Source organism: Hyperolius riggenbachi, chromosome 5, assembly GCF_040937935.1.
Source record: "Hyperolius riggenbachi isolate aHypRig1 chromosome 5, aHypRig1.pri, whole genome shotgun sequence".
Lineage (NCBI taxonomy): Eukaryota > Metazoa > Chordata > Amphibia > Anura > Hyperoliidae > Hyperolius > Hyperolius riggenbachi.
Window position 1 is genome coordinate 320,696,037 of NC_090650.1, and position 20,643 is coordinate 320,716,679.

Genomic DNA, 20,643 nt, shown 5'->3' on the forward strand with positions numbered 1-20,643 from the left:
TAGGCCGGTGCACACGACGCCCCCATTGAAGTTCCCCGCAGCTGTTGATAGAACTGCCCTTCAAAAATGAAGCAATTTCGGGTAAGGATTAACTTCATGGCCTCCACTATAAAGGCATTGTGGGCCATAGAAGAGGGATGCCGCTCACGGAGGAAGAAGGACATTGCCCGGAGCATCGTACGGTGCGTTCAGCAAAGCGGTGCCTGGACCATTTTTGGGGCAATTTTGCTTCAATAGAAGGTATAGGAAAAACGCAAACGCTCACAAAATCAATTTGTGCAGTGATTGCATTCGCGTTTTTAAGAATAAATACATTGTATTTTTTCTTTTCCGAGTCAAAGAGTTCACTTTCTGACTTGTGTCAGGGAGTGAATTAAAAAAACGCTCTGGAAAAGCATTTAGAAAAGCGCTTTTCACAAAAACACCGGGAATCGAATGCCGGGAATCGAAAAAAAGTTTGTAACAAAAAAAGCCCAACGCGAATGCTAACACAAGCGGAACGCATTGTGAGCGAGCCCTTAGAGAATACAGGACCTTAGAGAATACAGGACATGCACAGCAAGAAGCAAACATGTAAAGTTCGTTTTTAATATTATTAAATTATTTAAAGAGAATCTGTATTGTTAAAATCGCACAAAAGTAAACATACCAGTGTGTTAGGGGACATCTCCTATTACCCTCTGTCACAATTTCGCCGCTCCTCGCCGCATTAAAAGTGGTTAAAAACAGTTTTAAAAAGTTTGTTTATAAACAAACAAAATGGCCACCAAAACAGGAAGTAGGTTGATGTACAGTATGTCCACACATAGAAAATACATCCATACACAAGCAGGCTGTATACACCCCTCCTTTTGAATCTCAAGAGATCATTTGTGTGTTTCTTTCCCCGTCTGCTCTCATGCACTGAAGTTTTAGGCTGTTTCTTCCTGCAGAGTGCAGACAGCTCTGCCTGTATGTAATTCCTCAGTATGTGAAAGCCCAGCCAGCTCAGAGGAGGATTTATCCAGCTTGTAAAAGATAAGAGAGAAGAGAGAAGCTGCCCTTATCTAAATAATACACAGGCAGTGTGCATAGAGGGGGGAGATGCATCACAGAACCACAACACTGAAGAACTTGGCAGCCTTCCAGACACAGGCTGACAAGTCTGACAAGAGAGAGATAAGTTGATTTATTACAGAGATGGTTATAGTAGCAAGTGCTGCAGTAAGCCAGAACACATTAGAATAGCTTTTGGAACTTATAGGATGATAAAAAACAGGATGCAATTTTTGTTACGGAGTCTCTTTAAATAACACTAGTGCATTTTTATATGAAGATGGGATTTGACTTCAGGCTGTATTCCCACTATGCGCATTGCATAACGCACACTTTATAATATGTGTTTGAGCTGCAATGGACACTGAGTACATTATACCATACATGTTAATTCAAAGCCTTCATGCAATGAGTTTAACTAATGCAATCCGTTACAATGAACAAATGTTTGAATGGGCAGTAAACTGACATGTAGAATTATTCTCCAATGCAACTGATGCAGTGTAAATGGACCCTTAAAGTCATGGTTACTAATTGATTTCACCAGTGATTTCACTGGGCAGATATTATGAACATTCTTCCAGTCTGTAGTTCCTCTCCATAGATTTTTTTTTTATTTCTGAGTTCCTCCCCAGTTTTTTCAACTTTTCTGATGTAATAGATGATGACTATGATACAATTTGATTTTGATAGTTGATGTCAGTGCTGTGCATTTTTGTATGTGCATTGTTGTTGTTTTTAATGTATACAGTTTGTGCAGCATGGTTGGTTTACCTATGTTGTTTGGGAAGTAAGCTACTTACAGATGTTCTATTTTTCTGAGATGATCATTCCTGATTACTTTGGGTAAAATCAAGCATCAGCCCAGGTGTCTCAATACATCAGCGAAGATGTTATTTGTGATCCACCAGGTCAGATCACTAATAAATAACCACTATTGTTCAAGCTATTGTTGCCTGCACAGTCAGGTGTCTCTGGCATCTCCTCCCTTACCACAGAATAGACTGTTTTGGCAGTAGCTCAGCAGAGTGCACTGACCTATCACCTGAAATAACCCCTATGCCTCGTGCACACCTTACAATTTCTTGCCAGATAGATGGTCTAATAGATCATTTCTGACAGGTCAGTTTTGATTTCCGATCATTTTTCTGATCGATTCTTTTGATCACTTCTATACAAAATCGATCAGAAAAACGATCGGAAATCAGATCAGACTTTATCTATTAGACCATCTATATGGCGAGAAATTGCATAGTGTGTACCAGGCATTATACCTAGTACACACCATGTAATTTCCTGTCAAATTTCGGGTCGAATCGATAATTTCCGACAGGTCCAATCTGATTTCAGATTGTTCTTCTGCTCAATTGTGTACGGAAGTGATCAGAAAATCGATCTGAAAAAGCATTGTAAATCATATAGGACCTGTTGGATTCGACCCGAAATCTGACAGGAAATTGCATGGTGTGTACCAGGCATTAGACAGGCTTTATACTTTGTAAAAATTTCAAATTCATACTATGAAAGTCAATGGAGAATCAGACTTCTGTGAAATTGTGAAATTGCGCTCGCATTTTCACATGCGAGAAAAGAACCTTACATCTTGCAGCATAAATTAGCACATTACATGCAAATTTTCACTGGCTTTTGTTAGCTACTCTGTAAGAATGTGCATGAAATTGCATACGAACGCCAATAATGCCTGCAAAAGTTGTATGTGAACAGCGTTCCGTTTTCCACACTGATAAGTGTGAACCCTACCCAAACGCACATACATATGCACAATGACTTTCACCTATAGGGATTGGGCTTTAATCACTAGGGCAACAGTTCATGGACGTGTTGCAGCATAACAGCTACATTGTAACGTTGCATGCTGCATTGCAATGCGCCACGTAGGTGATGTTCACAGTGTGGCAGGTGCGTTTTGTTTTAATGGTGTGCAGCATCATAATGCACTGCAAAATGCAGACGTTAACAGTGACAGTGAAGCATACATTTCATTGACTGTATGTTTCACTGTATGTAACTTAATGCATGGATAATGTCCCAGTGCCGCTTTCCCGATCCATTGTGTTGTGTTCCTGCTGTCACAGGGAACTCAATGCAATGGCCACCGGGAACCTAGCCTTACAGATGCATCCCATCTCTCTCACCCATATCTCTGGGTGAAAAATGTAATATTTGCACCACTGGTATTCAGAGTGACCAACTCTTGTTGTGATATGTGTGCTTGCTGAAGATACTAGCAGAGTATCTGATTTGGTAAAGAGGACCACTAGTTTAGTGGTCCTCTTTACCCTTTACCTGACAAATACAACAAGCAATCTTCTGGAGGCCTTACCTAACATCCTATCTCATTTCCTGAGGTCAAAGTCCCACATACCAGTTATTTATTATACCCGAGTATAAGGAACCTGCACTTTTAGCAAACACAGGCCCCTTCTATGTCAGGTCACCCAGCACACCCCTATTGCAGGTAACCTTTTATAGTGACAGACTGGGAAATCACCCATTTTGCCATTTTTCATTAGTTGTCTGTTTTGTCTACAATGAATCTCCCAGTCTGCCAATACAAAATGGGAATTGCTCTAAGATACAGTCAGACCACTAGAGATTACCTATAACTAAGATGGGTTGGTGCTTGGGGTGAGGGCTGTCTTCCCATGCTGGGAGTACATTAGTGAACCATTGAGTCTGCCCTCGGTTGAGTAACTTTGCAGTTAAAGAGAGTCTGAAGCGAGAATAAATCTCGCTTCAGACCTCACAAATAGCAGGGGCACGTGTGCCCCTGCTAAACCGCCGCTATCCCGCGGCTTAACGGGAGTCCCTGACCCCCAAAATCCCCTCGTTTCAGCCGGGGAGCGCTTCCTGGTTGGGGCAGGGCTAACCGCCGCAGCCCTGCCCCACGCGCGTCTGTCAGCACGTATCTCCGCCTTTCCCCCGCCCCTCTCAGTCTTCCTTCACTGAGAGGGGTGGGGGGAGAGGCGGCGATGCGCCGCTGATAGACGCGACTGGAGGCAGGGCTGCAGCCGTTAGCCCTGCCTCCAGGAGCGACCAAGTCTGCGACCAAGTGTCGCAGTGGGGGGTTTGGGGGTGAAGGGACCCCTGTTTAGCGGCGCTATAGCGGCGGTTTAGCAGGGGCACACGTGCCCCTGCTAACTATGAGCTCTGAAGCGAGATTTATTCTCGCTTCAGAGTCTCTTTAAACCTGGATATTCAAATATAAAGAATAATTATTATGGAGATGTAGTGTTATAGGGAAGGGAGGAAATGTTATCACAGTATAGCCTATAGGTTCATACACACCTACCAAGTATCTGTCCAACTATCTGCCAAACTTGTCTGTTAAGCCCCACACAGCTTTGTTGTGAAACAAGCTGAAACAATTTTGCTATTGTTCAAACAGCTGATAATCCAACAGTTGGATTGGCTTCTTATCAGTCTTATAAGCTTGTTGAACAATAGAAAAATACTTTTTTTAGTTGTTTCAACTTGTTTCACAACAAAAGCTGAAGGACAATTGTGCTGCATAAAAGTCTGCTGTTGAGCGTGTGAATGGGGCTTACCAGACAAGTTTGGCAGATAGTTGGACAGATAGTTGGTAGGTGTGATCGAATCTGCTGTGAAATCGTTGCGCAAACACAAACGATTGATTTCCGTCCGAAATCAATCGTTCCCATCGATTCCCGTTGAGCCGTCCGTGCGTAAGATTTTGCTTGATCGGCGGCGGGTCGGGAGTGCGTCAATAGCGGCGATCGAATGCCCGACGACCGACGCAATACAGCGGCAATACATTACCTGCTCCGGCCGGCGCGAGTCCTCCCGGTCACCGCTGTCTCTTCTCCGCTGGGCTCCAGGGCTGCAGCTTCACAGAACTTCCTGTCCCGGCAGGAAGTTTAAACAGTAAGTTTAAACAGTAGAGCGCCCTCTACTGTTTAAACTTCCCCGCACAGAAAGAAGTGAAGCTGCCGGTCCGGATCCCGGAACCCAGCGGAGAAGAGACAGCGTAGACCGGGGTACATGCGCCAGCTGAGAAGGTAATGTATAGTTGGCGGGGGGGGGGGGGGGGTGGCAGCACCACCACAGGTTGTGACCGGTTTCATGCTGAAATCGATTCACAATCTGTTTGTAGTAAAGGCAGCCACACAATCCCTCTCTGATCGAATCTGAGGGCAAATCGACCAGTGTATGGCCGCTGGTGTTGGTGTTTTTTTTTTTTGTGGGGGGGGGGATCATATGGAACTCTCATACTTACCCCTTTTGCAGATCTTTCACCTCAACCATAAGGAGAGATAATTCATGACAGAAACAGAAAAGGAGCGCTGTCTCATGACAAAGGGAGAGGAAATTCACTTGAAGTGGACCTGAACTCAGAACGTCCTTTCTGCTTTAAAAGATACAACAGTATAATAACCTTTACACAAAAAATATTTCTTTCTGATACAAATCCTGCAATAAATCTGCAGTGTTTCTACTTCCTGATTCATGGAAACAGACATATTGTTAACAGCCTGTGCTTTCAAGTGAGCTTATCTGCCATCTCTGCCATGGCAGTCATGTGACACAGGAGAGAGATCAAATTACAACTTGTCATTAGACACAAATGAGGGGGAATTAAACAGGCTAAACTCTCTGAATGCACACAGGGTGTATTTCTCCGTTTTCCTTCTGTCCTGTGCGTGGGTTCAGGTCCACATTAAGTTGGATAAGGAGAGACAAATCAATATTATGTGCAGAGTGTTCTTATGCAACACGACGCAATATGCACACAACTCCACACAAACAGAAAATAAAGGTTTTGAGCGGGGTTCCACTTTAAGAAAGCTCTCACTTGATAGTTTATAGGCCACTAGTGACCTTAGCCCGTTTAAAAACGAGCTAGGTCTGTCAGTAATCCACCGTGCGCGAGCACGCTGCCAGCCGCACGCCTGCCACCCACTCACGCCCGCCGTGCGTGCACCCGCCACGCGCGCACACACAAGACCGCCCCTTCTGGCCCCGCCCTCCTCCGGCTCTCGGCAGTGTCTCTGTGTCTTGTCCCTGCACATGCGCAGTGCTAAAAAGCACTGACACATGGACAGGCGCAGGGACACTTGCCTATTATTAGATAAGTAAACAGGAAACACGCTTGTTAGATTTGCACATTTTGCTGTGCATGGCACAAAGCGCACTGCCACGCTGACCATTATAGCCAAGGGCCTGCATGGGAATGGCGTGTCATTCACGTTTGTTCATGTTTTCCTTAAATATTTAAATCACTTTTTCCTTTTTCTCACATGATGCAGCAGTTTGCAAAATCGCTTGCGAGAAAATGTGTTCGCAAGAATGCCTCGGGAATCCTGCAGAAAAACACTCTGTCAAGTGTGTTCCCTGCCTGCCTGTCCTCATATTTTCCTGGCTTCAAGCGAAGGAGATAATAAAGCAAACACACTTTGCACCGTGAAGCACGATTAAAATAAACAGTCACTTTGGATTAGCAGATACTGCACAATATATAGCCGCGTATAATTGTACTACTGATTTATACTTGTGGTAATTCTCCTTTCGTTCTGTTTTATTTCCTTATTTCACCTGTTTGTCAGGCTTAATGAACTGTTTTATTTCCTCGTTTTCCTTATTTGTCAGAATAAACGAAAGTCATTTCCCTTCTTTGTATCTAGCCGTCATCCAGAAGAATTGGCCTGGCTTGTGCCAACTGTCACACCACAACAACAACATTATGGCGCCGAAACACAGAAGGAGAGCCGGTGTGCAACGCCTGTGGCCTGTACATGAAACTGCATGGGGTGAGTTTTATGAGCACAGTCTCATCAGCTGTATCCTTCTATCAACACATTGTATACTGTTACCAAAGGCAATACAGCAGCTCCAATGTGAGCATTTAAAGGACAGTATGACTAGAACTAAAGAAAAACACCCAGAATTATATTATACACCACCATCAGGAAACACAGCTCATTTAGAACAAAGAGGAACATAGAGAATACACAAAATAACAATCCCATAAAGATCATCACCACATTTTACACACAGTGACATCCTGTAGTTGTTTTACTATACTGCAGTTTAAAGGATACCCGAGGTGACATGTGACATGATGAGATAGATAAAATAACTATGCTGTGTTCCTTTTTTTCTTTCTCTGCCTGAAAGAGATAAACATCAGGTACAAAAGTTGCAGTTCCTGTCTGAGTCAGGACTGGGTCAGACTACAGTGTGACCCTCACTGATAAAAAAAAATTACAACTATAAAACACTTTCCTAGCAGAAGATGGCTTCTGAGAGCAGGGAAGAGATAAAAAGCGTCAATAGTTTATAGACTTTAGCTCTGGCATACTTCAATAAATGTGTCATTAAGAAAAAACAATAAAACAGTAAAAACTTAGAAAAGTAGATTTAATTATGAAATAAAACTGTGGAATATCTTAAAAAGTCATTTTTTAGGAGAAGGATAGATACAATTGTTTATATCATCAGTTAATGTTCACCTTGGGTGTCCTTTAAGGCAATAATGTTCTTAAATCTCTAACATACTGAGCGCGCCCTAGTGGCTGCAGCTCAATCGCTTTGAGTCCACTGGGAGAAAAGCGCAATATAAATGTTATTTGTCTTGTCTTATATGTTGCACAGAATGGTTGCAGTAATAACCAACAAAGAACAGGTGTGTGCTGGTGTGTTTTGAAGACTTTGGACTGATTTTCAGCAAAACAAACGTTATAGTTTTAAATAAGGCCACTGACAAATCTATCCACGCGTGACCAGCAAAATTCCCAGAACAGGAGTAGCACCTTATGCTCATTCATCTGCATATCTCATATACCTTATTTTATTTTTATTTTTGTGTAGTAATGAAACAGTAAATGGAATTAGTGGTATAAATGAATAAGTAAAACATGTACAGTGAGATCTACTCTATTATCTGCAATGCTGATGCAATGCTGTTGTTTTTATATAACACAGGTTCCTCGGCCACTGGCTATGAAGAAAGAGGGAATCCAAACTAGAAAAAGAAAGCCTAAGAACCTAAACAAGTCAAAGTCATCTTCTAGTAATGGTACATAACTTTCTGTCTACTCATTCTCCTGTATGGGCAGCATGGGGGCTAACAGTCTTGCCTTACAGCACTGAAGTGCCGATTTCAAATCTCAGCCAGAGTACTATCTACATGGAGTTTATATGTTCTATGGGCACTCCAATTTCTTCCCACATCCATAGAAAAATGTAACAACTCCCCCCAAAATTAAGCTTTAGACTATGTTAGGGATTAGACTAACTGTAATAGGCTTTAGACTATGGCAGGGATTAGACTATGACTATATGGTCTAATCCCTACCATATCCACAAAACTTCTCATAAATGACTTATTTATCACCTAATTGATAAAAAATAACCTTTCAGCACATTTACAAGCAAAATAATCACGTAAGTTGTTCCTGATTAACTTAATTTCAATATTACTTTTCTTACCTTAATTATATTTTTGCTCTTAAAATTGTAACATAGATAAGGTGAATCATGCCCGATGATATGGATTTGATTGAGGACTCTTCTGAGGCACAGTTGCACAGTGACTTCTGCTGAGAAATATGTCAGCACGATAAAATGACAAAACAGTGAAGTTGTATCACAAGCTTGTTTCAAAATGGAATATGAGCAATCACAACAAATGTTACATCCTGAATGTAGGAAAGATTTGGTGGCTGCCCTGCAAATGTGTTCCTCGTATGAAATTGGAAGCTTTTGCCTACTGGAAAGCTTCTTGATCTCTAATAAACAATTCAGACTGAAAGTTTTGTGTCCAATGGACCACTATTTCCCCGTGTTCATTATCCGGTCCCCAAACGGTAAACAAGCAATATGCTGTGTAACTCACCCCCTGCCTATTACAGCTAGAGCTGGCTTTATTCAGATTGAGATATTCACTGTCCAGTCTCCAGTTTGCCATGGGTTGCTGAAGACCACATGGTATTTGTTTGTGGTGAGGCAGGAAATATCCAAGCCTGTCGTTACATTAAGCTGAAGCTGAGTGCAGGAGACCGGTGTGTACAGGAGACTGAGTTGGAGGAATTGTACATCCTCCATGTGAAGCCATTCTATTTTAGAGACACAGACAAAGGTCCTTCACTCTGCCACTTCAATCATCAATAGACTCTACTGGGAAAATGAAAATATGTGATGATTATATGCCCTTATACAACTTATCTACTGATCTACAGTCATGTGACAATGTTGTTTGTTAACCAGGAAGTGTTAAATAAAGTTTTTCAGAGAGAAACAAAAAAAGAGAACAGTGTGTGTTCCTGAAAGAAAACAAAGCATGGTGTCCATGTGTAGTTTATCCTCTGTCAGAGATCTGCTGTAACTCACAAGATAAGATTAGAAAGCAGCATCGGGCCAGCTATCCCATCTCTTAAATCAAAATGGCATCAGGGAAGAACAGGGGAAAAATGAGAAAAAGAGAGGCTAGGAAGAAGTGAAGGAAGAGAAAATAGGGTAGACTGCGGGATGAGAAAAATAAAGAAAAGAATGAATGTTCCATCATAGTATTGCTATACATACTGACTGTACGCACTAAGTTTACTTATTCTGTTTTATAAATGCGCTTAATCCATTTTGTCCCTATTTGTTTATGTGACTTCATTAGCATACATTTCTTTGTATTGCACCACAGAAGATATTAGTGTGATATGAAAAACCAGGGAAGACACAGGACCCTCTATTTCCTTCCCCCTAACCATAGCTCAGCAAGAGCATGAGGCCCTGTGCTTTCCTGTGTCTTACAGAACTGAAGCAGAAACGCTGCTTTCCTATATACAAATGGGTGTCTGTAAGCTCCAACTGTGCATACAAGAAGAGAGTATTCATTATAAGGCTTGGTTCCCAATTGCAGCTGCAGTAGCCAGACCACGTGCGGCCAGCGGGAGTGGACAGTGTAGAGTCCACTCTCATGGTACGCTGTGGTCTCGCTGAGCCCGGGGCAGATGTGTTACCACCATAGGCAATATGGGGAACGCATATGCCTGTCTAGGATTATCACAGACAGCACAGAAGTGCGGCTCGCAACGAATCCAATGGATCTGTTCCAGACTGACAAGTGTGAACGGCTACTATATATAAAATATCACTGTAAACTTAGCAATACAGTAAAATGGACAAAAAATGGGGAACACAGCTTCTGGGTTTCCGTGGGAAAAAGCCTAACACAACTATTGATGCCCTTTTTCCAGGTACCAGCAGCCACCAAATCCCCATGACTCCAACTTCCACGACATCATCAACAAACTCTGATGACTGCATAAAGAACAGTTCTCCTAACAATCAGAGCACGGCTTCTGGGGTAAGTGTCATAATGATAGCTTAAGAATACAATGCGCGCTCTTATCTCTCTCACTATCTTATCTGGTAGAAGTTATCTCAGTAAACATTTTGCTTTCAATACTTGATAACATGTATGCAGGAATATCATGTCATAATTGAGTGCATGTAAATAGTCAGTGTTTGAGAAGGAGTAGGAGACTCAAGGACTGCTCATAATCTTTATGTTTTTAATGCTTATCTATCAGATATTAAATTATTTTCTCTGGGAATGTTAGCAAGACATTAGCAGATAATACATCAGTTTCTATTACCTAATCAAGTAACACGTCTGAGTCATGCAGGGATTATTTCTACTGAATAAATTCCTTTGACATCATTGTAACACTCCAGTTCAGTTTTCATATTGATTATTGTGAGATTTATTATGGTGTTAAGTTATTCATTTTTCATATCACTTCAAAGGTTTCTGAAACGAGATTCCCGAAACTTAATCACTATATTTTACTGAATGTTTACATTATTTGTTTTTTAAGTGAAAGTCTCTCAAGCTACTACTACCACTAATATCATATGGATGTCTGCCTAATAATATCCAATAGCTCATGAAGAACCTAAACTAGACTCAAAATGCCCCCTCACATCCTTCTGTTCCTTTAATTCCCAGTGGAACATAGGGCATCAGTGAAGACTCTCCATTTACATCTATTTGTTGCCATTCTCTTGATCTCAGCCCAGGTTTTTTCCATCTGTCTAAAATCTGTCTTCTTGATCCTTGTGTATTCCATTCTAGTGCTCTTCTTTCTATAGATTCCCATCCAACCCCACCTCCTTTTCCTTACATTTCTGTTGGTGGTTTGTGTTTTTCCACAGCTCTTCATTTGTCACTTTCTCTGGCCATTTTCTATTTATAAGTCTCTGTAGGCCCCTGTTTACAAAGTACCGGATTTCTGTGGTAATAAGTTGTGTTCTAAGGTTCAGTTTCCTATAAAAGGACTGCTGTTATATTAAGGGTAGAGTTGGGCCGAACGGTTCGCCGGCGAACGTGGTTCGCGCGAACGTAGGTGGTTCGCGTGCGGGTACCGCACGCGAACGTTTTGCGGAAGAAGTTCGGTTCGCCCCATAATGCACCTGAGGGTCAACTTTGACCCTCTACATCACAGTCAGCAGGCCCAGTGTAGCCAATTAGGCTACACTAGCCCCTGGAGCCCCACCCCCCCCTTATATAAGGCAGGCAGCGGCGGCCATTACGGCCACTCGTGTGCCTGCATTAGTGAGAGTAGGGCGAGCTGCTGCAGTCTCTCATATAGGGAAAGATTAGTTAGGCTTAACTTCTTCCTGGCTGCATACCTGTTCTGTTCAGTGAGCCCTCAGCCCACTGCATACCTGTACTGTGATCCTGCCACTGCATACCTGTTCAGTGATCCTGCCACTGCATACCTGTTCAGTGATCCTGCCACTGCATACCTGTTCAGTGATCCTGCCACTGCATACCTGTTCTGTGAACCCGCCACTGTATACCTGTTCTGTTCAGTGGACCCCCCACTGTATACCTGTTCAGTGATCCTGCCACTGCATACCTGTTCTGTGAACCCGCCACTGTATACTTGTTCTGTTCAGTGGACCCGCCACTGTATACCTGTTTAGTGAACACGCCACTGCATACCTGTTGTGTTCAGTGAACCTGCCACTGCATACCTGTTCTGTGAACCCGCCACTGTATACCTGTTCTGTTCAGTGGACCCGCCACTGTATACCTGTTCTGTTCAGTGGACCCGCCACTGTATACCTGTTCAGTGAACCCGCCACTGCATACCTGTTGTGTTCAGTGAACCTGCCACTGCATACCTGTTCTGTGAACCCGCCACTGTATACCTGTTCTGTTCAGTGGACCCCCCACTGTATACCTGTTCAGTGATCCTGCCACTGCATACCTGTTCTGTGAACCCGCCACTGTATACCTGTTCTGTAAAAACCTGCACTCTCGCCATGGTGCGCACAAGTCCAGCACGGCCGTCACTACACAAACAGCTGTTTGCGGTGCGTTACACGGTGAGTTTGGTGTGTCAGTGTGAAGCAGTACCTTAATTACACTACCTGATTGATGTATACACATGCAAGATGTTTTAAAGCACTTTAGGCCTGTCATTTAGCATTCAATGTGATTTCTGCCCTTAAAACGCTGCTTTGCGTCAAATCCAGATTTTTCCCGGGGACTTTTGGCGTGTATCCCACTCCGCTATGCCCCCCTCCAGGTGTTAGACCCCTTGAAACATCTTTTCCATCACTTTTGTGGCCAGCATAATTATTTTTTTTTTCAAAGTTCGCATCCCCATTGAAGTCTATTGCGGTTCGCGAACTTTAACGCGAACCGAACCTTCCGCGGAAGTTCGCGAACCCGGTTCGCGAACCGAAAATCGGAGGTTCGGCCCAACTCTAATTAAGGGCCGGGCCGGTTCCCACTTGTGACAGTCTGTTCAGCACAGAACCGACCAGTTCACTGTCCACTTCTTTTCTTGTCGCATTTGTGTCCAGCACAGATGCGTTTTCACCATAGGTCTCTATGGGTAACGCATCTGACTGAAAGTGCGAGGAAATAAAAGCAGCAGGTCAGGACTTTGTGTTCTGTTTGCCGCAACGCAAAAAAACAGCTCTGTTTATAAATACAACTGGAAGCAGACTCTAAGGGCCCTTTTCCACTAGCGCGTTTGCGCTAGCTGAATCGCAAAACCGCAAACCGCTAGCGATTTTACAATCGCTACGGTTTGCTTTTTAACATAGGAATCGCGGTAGGTCATTTCCACTACCGCGATTCGTTTTTTACTTGATCGCGATCGCGCCGCGGAGCGACTTTTTCCGCGATTTTGCTATGCAGTGCATAGCATAGCAAAATCGCGGCCGCAAACGTCGGGAAAACGGCAGAATTGCGATTCAGCAATCGCTAGCGTTCAGCGCGAACACTAGCGACTGCTAGTGGAAAAGGGCCCTAACTGTGCTTAAATCCACCATTAGAGTCTGCTGATACAAACTCACTATTCGCCAAGATGTGGTTCATGTTTTTTTTTTTCCAGAATTCTGCTGAAGTTTGTAGCGTTAGTAATGCTCTCAGGATACTCATACTCCTAGGAAACTACTGGATTGCAGCCATCTGTGCAGCAGTGCTCGATGGAAGTAATGGAATGCTAAAAGAATTCACTGTTTAAGGCACTAAATGGATTTATTGCAAAACAGTTCCCAGCACTGTGAGATTCTGGAGTAAATGTGTCCACTAGAAAGTGGTGTCAGCATTTTCATCTTCATACCACAAATATTTTATCTACACACCCAAAACCCAGCTTGCAGAGATGCGCTCAGTTGTGTATCGAAGCCAGCCATATAGATTTTCAAGTTAATAAGTAGAGATTTGACGCCACACATTAACCATGGCTACGTACTCTGTATGTTTGCACAGTATCCTCCAACCTACTAAAACATCAATTACTGCTCTGCCAAGCTAAACCAGAATTCAGAAAATCAGGAACATTTTAGTTATTGTTACAATGAAGATTATTATTATTTCTTATAATCTCACTAGGGCATAGTCTGTTCCTCCTCTTTATTTTTCTTAATCTTCTTGTCCTTATTTTTATTATGTCTTCATACTTTCTTATCTTTGGGACATATTTACTAAAACTTTGTACATATGCTAGATGGTAATTGGCCAAGGTGGTTGGTTGGGACCGCCTTTGCGGTGATTCTAGCATGTGTGCAGCTGCTCCCAATCCCCCTCGGTGCTTCGGTGAGCAATCTGCCTGGTGGATCGTCTGGGCCAAGAACATTGTTCTCCCCCTCCATACCAACAGAGGGCGTCGCATGACTGCAGGCTCTGTACAGACTTGACCCTGTGGGATCAAGTAAAAACGTTTCTTTGTGTGACTGTACTTGGCAATGCCACATTCTCATTAAGCATTCAATAGTTTGTTTTATGCATCATTCACCATTTACAAGTTGGATATAAATAGTTGTGATTCTAAGTGGTATTCCAACTTCCATAAACTACATACACCTGACTGATATAACCACCCTTCATTTTTTTCAACTTAAGATGTAATTATTATTATTATGCATTTATATAGCGTTGACGTGTTCTGCAGTGTTGTAGAGAGTAGACTTATAAATGGGTGCAAATCTTTTTTTTAAATCTTTTTGAAAGGAGACCACCATGAAGTTTATACTCAGAAGGAATAACATTTTTTTTCACCCTAAAGGTGGCCACACACCAAACAATTTTTTAAAATATCTGTTCAATTCAAGAATTGCAATCAATTTTTCTGACTGATAGTAACATTTCAAAAATATGACCAATGTACCACACACGTATGTTACATTTTTTCCCAATTATGATAAAAATGATTGGAAACTCTGAGAAAATTTCTAGGGTGTCTATATTAATATATTGGCAATCTAACACACACCATACAATCTTTAGAAAAATTGAAGAAAATTTTCCAACAATCCGGATCAATAAAAATCGGGGAAAAAAGGGGAAAATGCAATCAGATTTTTCATTCAAATGAAAAAAAGTTTTAGATTTTTTTTCAGGAGATCCAATCATGTTTATCGAATTTCCGAAAAATCAGATCATGTTTATGGTATCATGTGTGGCCACCTTAAGGGATTGTTTCCACTTTAAAATGGATTTCCTGAACTTGAATCCGGATCCGGAATTGCATGCCGTCTCGGCGGCGGATGCTCAGCTGTGGTGGAAACTCGCACTTAAAAGTTTAAAATACTGTGGCCAGGTGACAGATTTACCTCTCTGAGTGCATCAGAAGAAAAAGCAGAAACATGTTTTCTACATTATATCTTCAAGGACAATAGTGTTATGTTACATTTTAAATACACATTTCTGACCGGGAGGGCTTGTCAGAGAGCAGCCTCTTATCATGCCTACAAGGGAGTGGAAAAAAACTTGTGAAAGTTTATTTAAATTAAGTCCATTACATACAATGTTTCACTCCAGCAGTTTTTCTGAACATTTTATAAGCATGAGAAAAAAATGCAATATTCAAAGAGTAATTGCGGTAACTAATATGATTTCGAGCTTCCCAACCCGGTCCCCAAGTATTACCAACAGTGCATGTCTTGCAGAAAACCACAACTATTTACAGGTGGTGTAATTAGTGTCTCAGCAGAGCTAATTATCTACTTCTGTGGATTGCCACAAAGCATGCACTGCTGGTGGTACTTGAGGACAAGGTTCGGAAGCCCTGATTTAGAGGATACTATACTTACATCACACGTCCTAGAGTTCTCCTTTAAAGCCAGAAGAGTGACAGTCAAATGTCTTTTTTGACCACTTTCTGTTGGTGGGAAATATGGTGCAGACGCCCCATAGACTGGTGATGGCTCATGTTAACCTACAGAAATATTATATGGAGTAAATCCCTATATTTTATACTTTGTTGCAGTAAGCAGCCATAACATTGATATGACCACAATGTCTGTGGGTAAAAAAAAAAAGAAAAATAAAGGATAGGCATTTTCGTATCAAGCTTCCAGAAAACATCTTGGAAGGACATGCACACTTCATGCGTTGGTCCCTTTTTCTATGAGAAAATATGCTTTAGCTAGAAAGATATTTGGATTTCATCCTATCTGAGAGCGTTTCTGAACAGTCATAAGTAAGCCTGGAAGAACAGCGAAACCTGAAGAAACCCAGATTACAATAATTACAGCATTGATTGGCTTGTATAAAAACATTCCCTTTCCATGTTATGTGTGTTAAATTAAAACAAACGCAAGGGTTGTTCACTTCAGGAGGGGCGGAATCATGTAATTAATCAAAACGGGAATTATGAAACCTAATAGTATTGGCCCATTACTGCAATTCCACAGTTATTAGATCCTTCTTGCAAACCATGATGCCATAATTTACAGTGACAACTTAAGTCTAGCTGCACGGAATTCCTTGCGGAGTGTGCCTGACATGTCTGGCTGCACAAATTCCTCCGAGAGGCAAAACACGAATCTGTCTTGCAGTTTCAATTTGGAAGACTGTATTCAAAGTAATAGATATTGTTGAGAAAAATAGCGGCTAGCTGTTCCATTGCAGTGTAAATAAGAACAGTAGATAAAGGGTCATGTCCCAATTCCAATAGATTATTCCATTTTCACATCTGCTCACTCCTAATAAATAAGCCATTGCCAGCAAAGTCAGTAAGGTACAGAATCCCTGCTGTGATAGCTTGCCTTAGTTTCAATGCTTCCAAATAATTTTACAGCAGATATAGTTCATCCAGAGGCATAAACTAGAATTCTGCTTTATGAGGTGCAAATAATAGCTCACTTCCAGTCAGTGCTAGTTCTTATTATTTAACCGAACCTTTATACAACCTTCAGAAACACATGTAAAATGTTTTATTACCATTACTTACTTTTATTATTTTATACGTTTATGAAATGCTTTGTTTGGACAGTTTCAACACAGACTCAAACAGTTTACTCATATTGCCTAGCAGCAAAACTTTTATAACAGAAAAAAATAAGGTAGAACCTCAAAACAGTGAATGACAACTTGTTTTTTTGTATTCTGCTATCTGTAAAACGAAAGCTGTCATATTCTTTAAGTCCAGTTCCAGGAAAGGTTTATTTAGTTTTACATAGTATGAAAAGCTGTTAGAACCACTTGAGGTTTTTATTTGCTGCCCAAACAGGAAGTGGAAAGAAACCGCAACAATTGAAGCCTTTTTAGCAGTGTGGAAAGTGTAGACCTGACTAGTTTTTATTGATGTTCTTCATTTCCTGTCCACAGTATTCATATTAAAGCTCAAAGCTTCATGGATGTCCCAGGAACAATGGGAAAACATTCTCCTTCAAATATCTAGGCTCTTTCCACACTATTCAAATTTAAATAATTTCCTGGAATTTAAAGAGTTCTTTTTCATAGTCAGTGTACTGTATATGCGGATGCGAGAGGTAGTCATGAATGTTTGGGGTTGACTGAGATCATCTATATTTTAGAAATGAACTTAGATTAAGGTGAAGATATACTTTTTAGTTATAAAAGCTTATATTTCTGTAAGATATGTTTGATTATATTATATATATATACAATAATATATATATATATAAATATATACTGTATATATATATAATGATTATATATAATCAATATATATGTGTATATATATATATATATATATATATATATATATATATATATATATATATATATATATATATATAAAAACAACATTTGTAAAGCACATAGATTTGTGTGAGATTAATACATGGTTGCAGGGTCAACTGTGTTACAAAGGAATTAGTCAGGTGTTTATAAATGCAAGGCCAGACAGACGGCTTTTTAATTTGAACTTAAATGCTTCCAGGAAAGGAGATGTCCTGATTGGGTGTGGCAAGGAGTTCTAAAGTGAAGCGGCAGCATGGCAGAAGCCTCTGTCTCCAAAGGTTTTGAGATGGTCTCTCGGGGTGACCAAGTTATTAGATTCTTTTGATCTAAAATAGTGGGAGGTGTGGTGCAGTTGTAAGAGGTTCTTCTGGTATCCAGGGCCCAAATCTGGTATCCAGGGGCCAAATTGTAAAAAGATTTGAAAGTTAATAATTCAATCTTAAATAGAATTCTCCATTTTATGTGATGTGTAGCCAGTGGAGTTAGCGATATTGTGAAATGCTGCCTTTTGTGAAGAAACTTGACCTGGAATTATTTTTATGGGTTTGGAGCAGCAGATTATCTCCTTGTTCTCCTATCCGCCATGTCTGGCTGCTACTAACGTCTGTGATAGGATTATGGGATCACTCCTAGCTCACATTTCAGGATTATGTTGTGGTAACACAAAAATCAGAGCAGTAGTAATTGTATGATCCTGTGTGCAGAAAAGTTTAAATAGAATATTGACTAACATATTTTTTCTGGCTTTTTGTAACAGGTGGGGTCATCAATGATGTCTTCACAACAAAGTGGCAGCACCAGCCCAGATAACACTCTGAAGTACAGTGGACAAGATGGCCTGTATTCATCAGTTAACTTGGGATCCCCCCCTGAGGTTGGAGGATCTGTCAGGCAAGACACATGGTGTGCTTTGGCCTTGGCTTGACTTTTGCCATCAGAACTGTCTTGACGTCCTCCTCATCTTCATAAATGCTTTCTACAGCAAGCTGATAGACTCATTATCCTCAAAGAAGATTCCTCCATTACCTTAAAGAACATTTCACTCACTTTTTCATTTTTAGTGTTTCTGTTCAAGTGGAATTTTGTGGAGAACATACACAAAGCTCTTCATCTACGCAAGAGGACTGAGTCTAAGATACCTTCCATGATTAAAAATCACCACTGAATGAACCTTCACACCTGGATGGATGTAATGACTGTGTCAGATACAAGCCAGTGTACTCCAGCACGCATTGTGAAATGCTGCCTTTTGAGAAGAAACTTGACCTAGAATTATTTTTATGGTTTGGAGTAGCAGATTATATCCTTGTTCCCCTATCCACCATGTTTGGCTGCTCTCAAAGTCTGTGATAATCTTAGGAAAGGTTTACAATCACTCCTAGCCCACATTTCAGGTTAAGCTTTCATCTGTTTATGGAACATTGAAGGACATGGAACTCGCACAAATATATATTGAAAGGGAATGAGAAATTAAGATATAACAACTTGCTGGGAAAAATTACCAACATAGACTACTTAGACAGCTGACCTACATATCAGACGTATAACACTTTTATTTGGGTTAGCGTTCATGTATGTGACCAGAAATCAGTAAATTACCTATTATTTTATATAGCTTCTGTTTTATTGTCACTCCCAAAAATATTAGTCTACCCAACATTAATATACTGCTCATACTCAGAAAATAGCTACATGTTCTATACAAGAAAATACTTTGTAGTATAGACTCAGTCTACCGGACTAAAGATCACTTTATTTGTGTATTTAAAAAAAGTATTTGTGAGCAAGTAGGAATGCCATTAAGTCAATACGCTTAAAGTAAATCTTTAGCCAAACTTGGACAATAGAAACTAATGATGAAAACTAATGATGAAAAAAAAATAGCCAAAGGATACTCACAGTGAAAACTGAAAATCTACATGATTAGTAGTTTTAAGGACCCATAAGGGTCAGGATCCCTGAAGCCCCTTCCAAATCCGGAGCATTCTGATGCTGTGTTCTTTGCTAAGTGGAAATTTTTCTAAGTATGCAAATCTCGGCTCACAATGTAATGCAAGTGTCCGCCATCAAATCACAGTTACAAACTTCAAGTTGGTGATTTAAAATTGTGATCTTCCCATGGTCACCTTTATTAATGTTGAGAGGAGATTTGCACACTCTGTGAATTTTCTGCTCCACACTGCTCAGAATCTCTTTCCTTTTGTGTTGCCTGATTGATTTCAACTGCTCATCTCATGATCAGCAAAGCATTAAAACATACAAGCCCTAAATCAATTCACTTTTCTTCTCCTATGTTTTCTCCTTGATATTTTATACCTTAATAAAACAATACATTTTAACAACCTCAATAAAATGTCTTTTAACCACTTAACGACCGCCTAACGCCGATAGGCGTCGGCGGGTCGTTAGTGGTATAGCATGGAAATGGCCTTTCCATGCCAGTTCACGGAGGCTGTCTCCGTGAACAGCCGGAGAGCCGCCATTCGCGGCTCACGGGCAAAATGTAAACACGCGGGGAAGAAATCCCCGCTGTTTACATCATACGGCGCTGCTGCGCAGCAGCGTCGTAAGGCAGATCAGCGATCCCCGGCCTCTGATTGGTCGGGGATCGCCGGCATATGATAGGCTAAAGCCTATCCTAGGATGCGCAGGACGGACTTCCGTCCTGCGCATTACGGATGAAGAGGGAGAGGGAGGGAGGGCGGAAATGGCTGCGGAGGGGGGCTTTGAGGAGCCCCCCCCCCCCCCCCCCCCCCGCTACTCCGTAATAGCCGGCGGCGATCAGACCCCCCCAGCAGGACATCCCCCTAGTGGGGAAAAAAGGGGGGTAGTCTGATTGCCCGGCCAGAATCCTGATCGGTGCTGCGGGCTGTAGAGCCCGCGCAGCACCGATGATGAGAAAACCCGCTGGTCCTTAAGTGGTTAAGCCACCAGCAAGCAAGAAAATACTCAGAATACGTTGTTCAATACTTTTTTGGTACTTTTTCAATTGCAGAGTGCTGAAAAGTTACAGAATATGAAAAATTGTTTCCAAGGTGAAAACAGGAGAAAAAGTGAATTTCATTAGGCCTGTTTTCATCATATACCTTGTATTGCCTACAATGTCCAGGTCTATTGTG

At 41.4% G+C, this 20,643-nt stretch overlaps 1 protein-coding gene across 4 annotated transcripts in view; it reads left to right on the top strand.

The window, feature by feature from the left end:
- The window catches only part of GATA6 (GATA binding protein 6), a 46,983-nt gene extending 28,283 nt beyond the window's left edge, over nt 1-18,700 (top strand). For all 4 annotated transcript variants that reach the window (XM_068237249.1, XM_068237247.1, XM_068237246.1 and 1 more), the window contains exons 4-7: nt 6,699-6,824; nt 7,999-8,092; nt 10,266-10,375; nt 18,282-18,700. In XM_068237249.1, the coding sequence (XP_068093350.1) occupies nt 6,699-6,824; nt 7,999-8,092; nt 10,266-10,375; nt 18,282-18,449 (498 nt within the window). In that variant the 3' untranslated portion in view covers nt 18,450-18,700. The remainder of the gene's footprint in view (nt 1-6,698; nt 6,825-7,998; nt 8,093-10,265; nt 10,376-18,281) is intronic.
- The last annotated feature ends 1,943 nt before the right edge of the window (nt 18,701-20,643 follow it).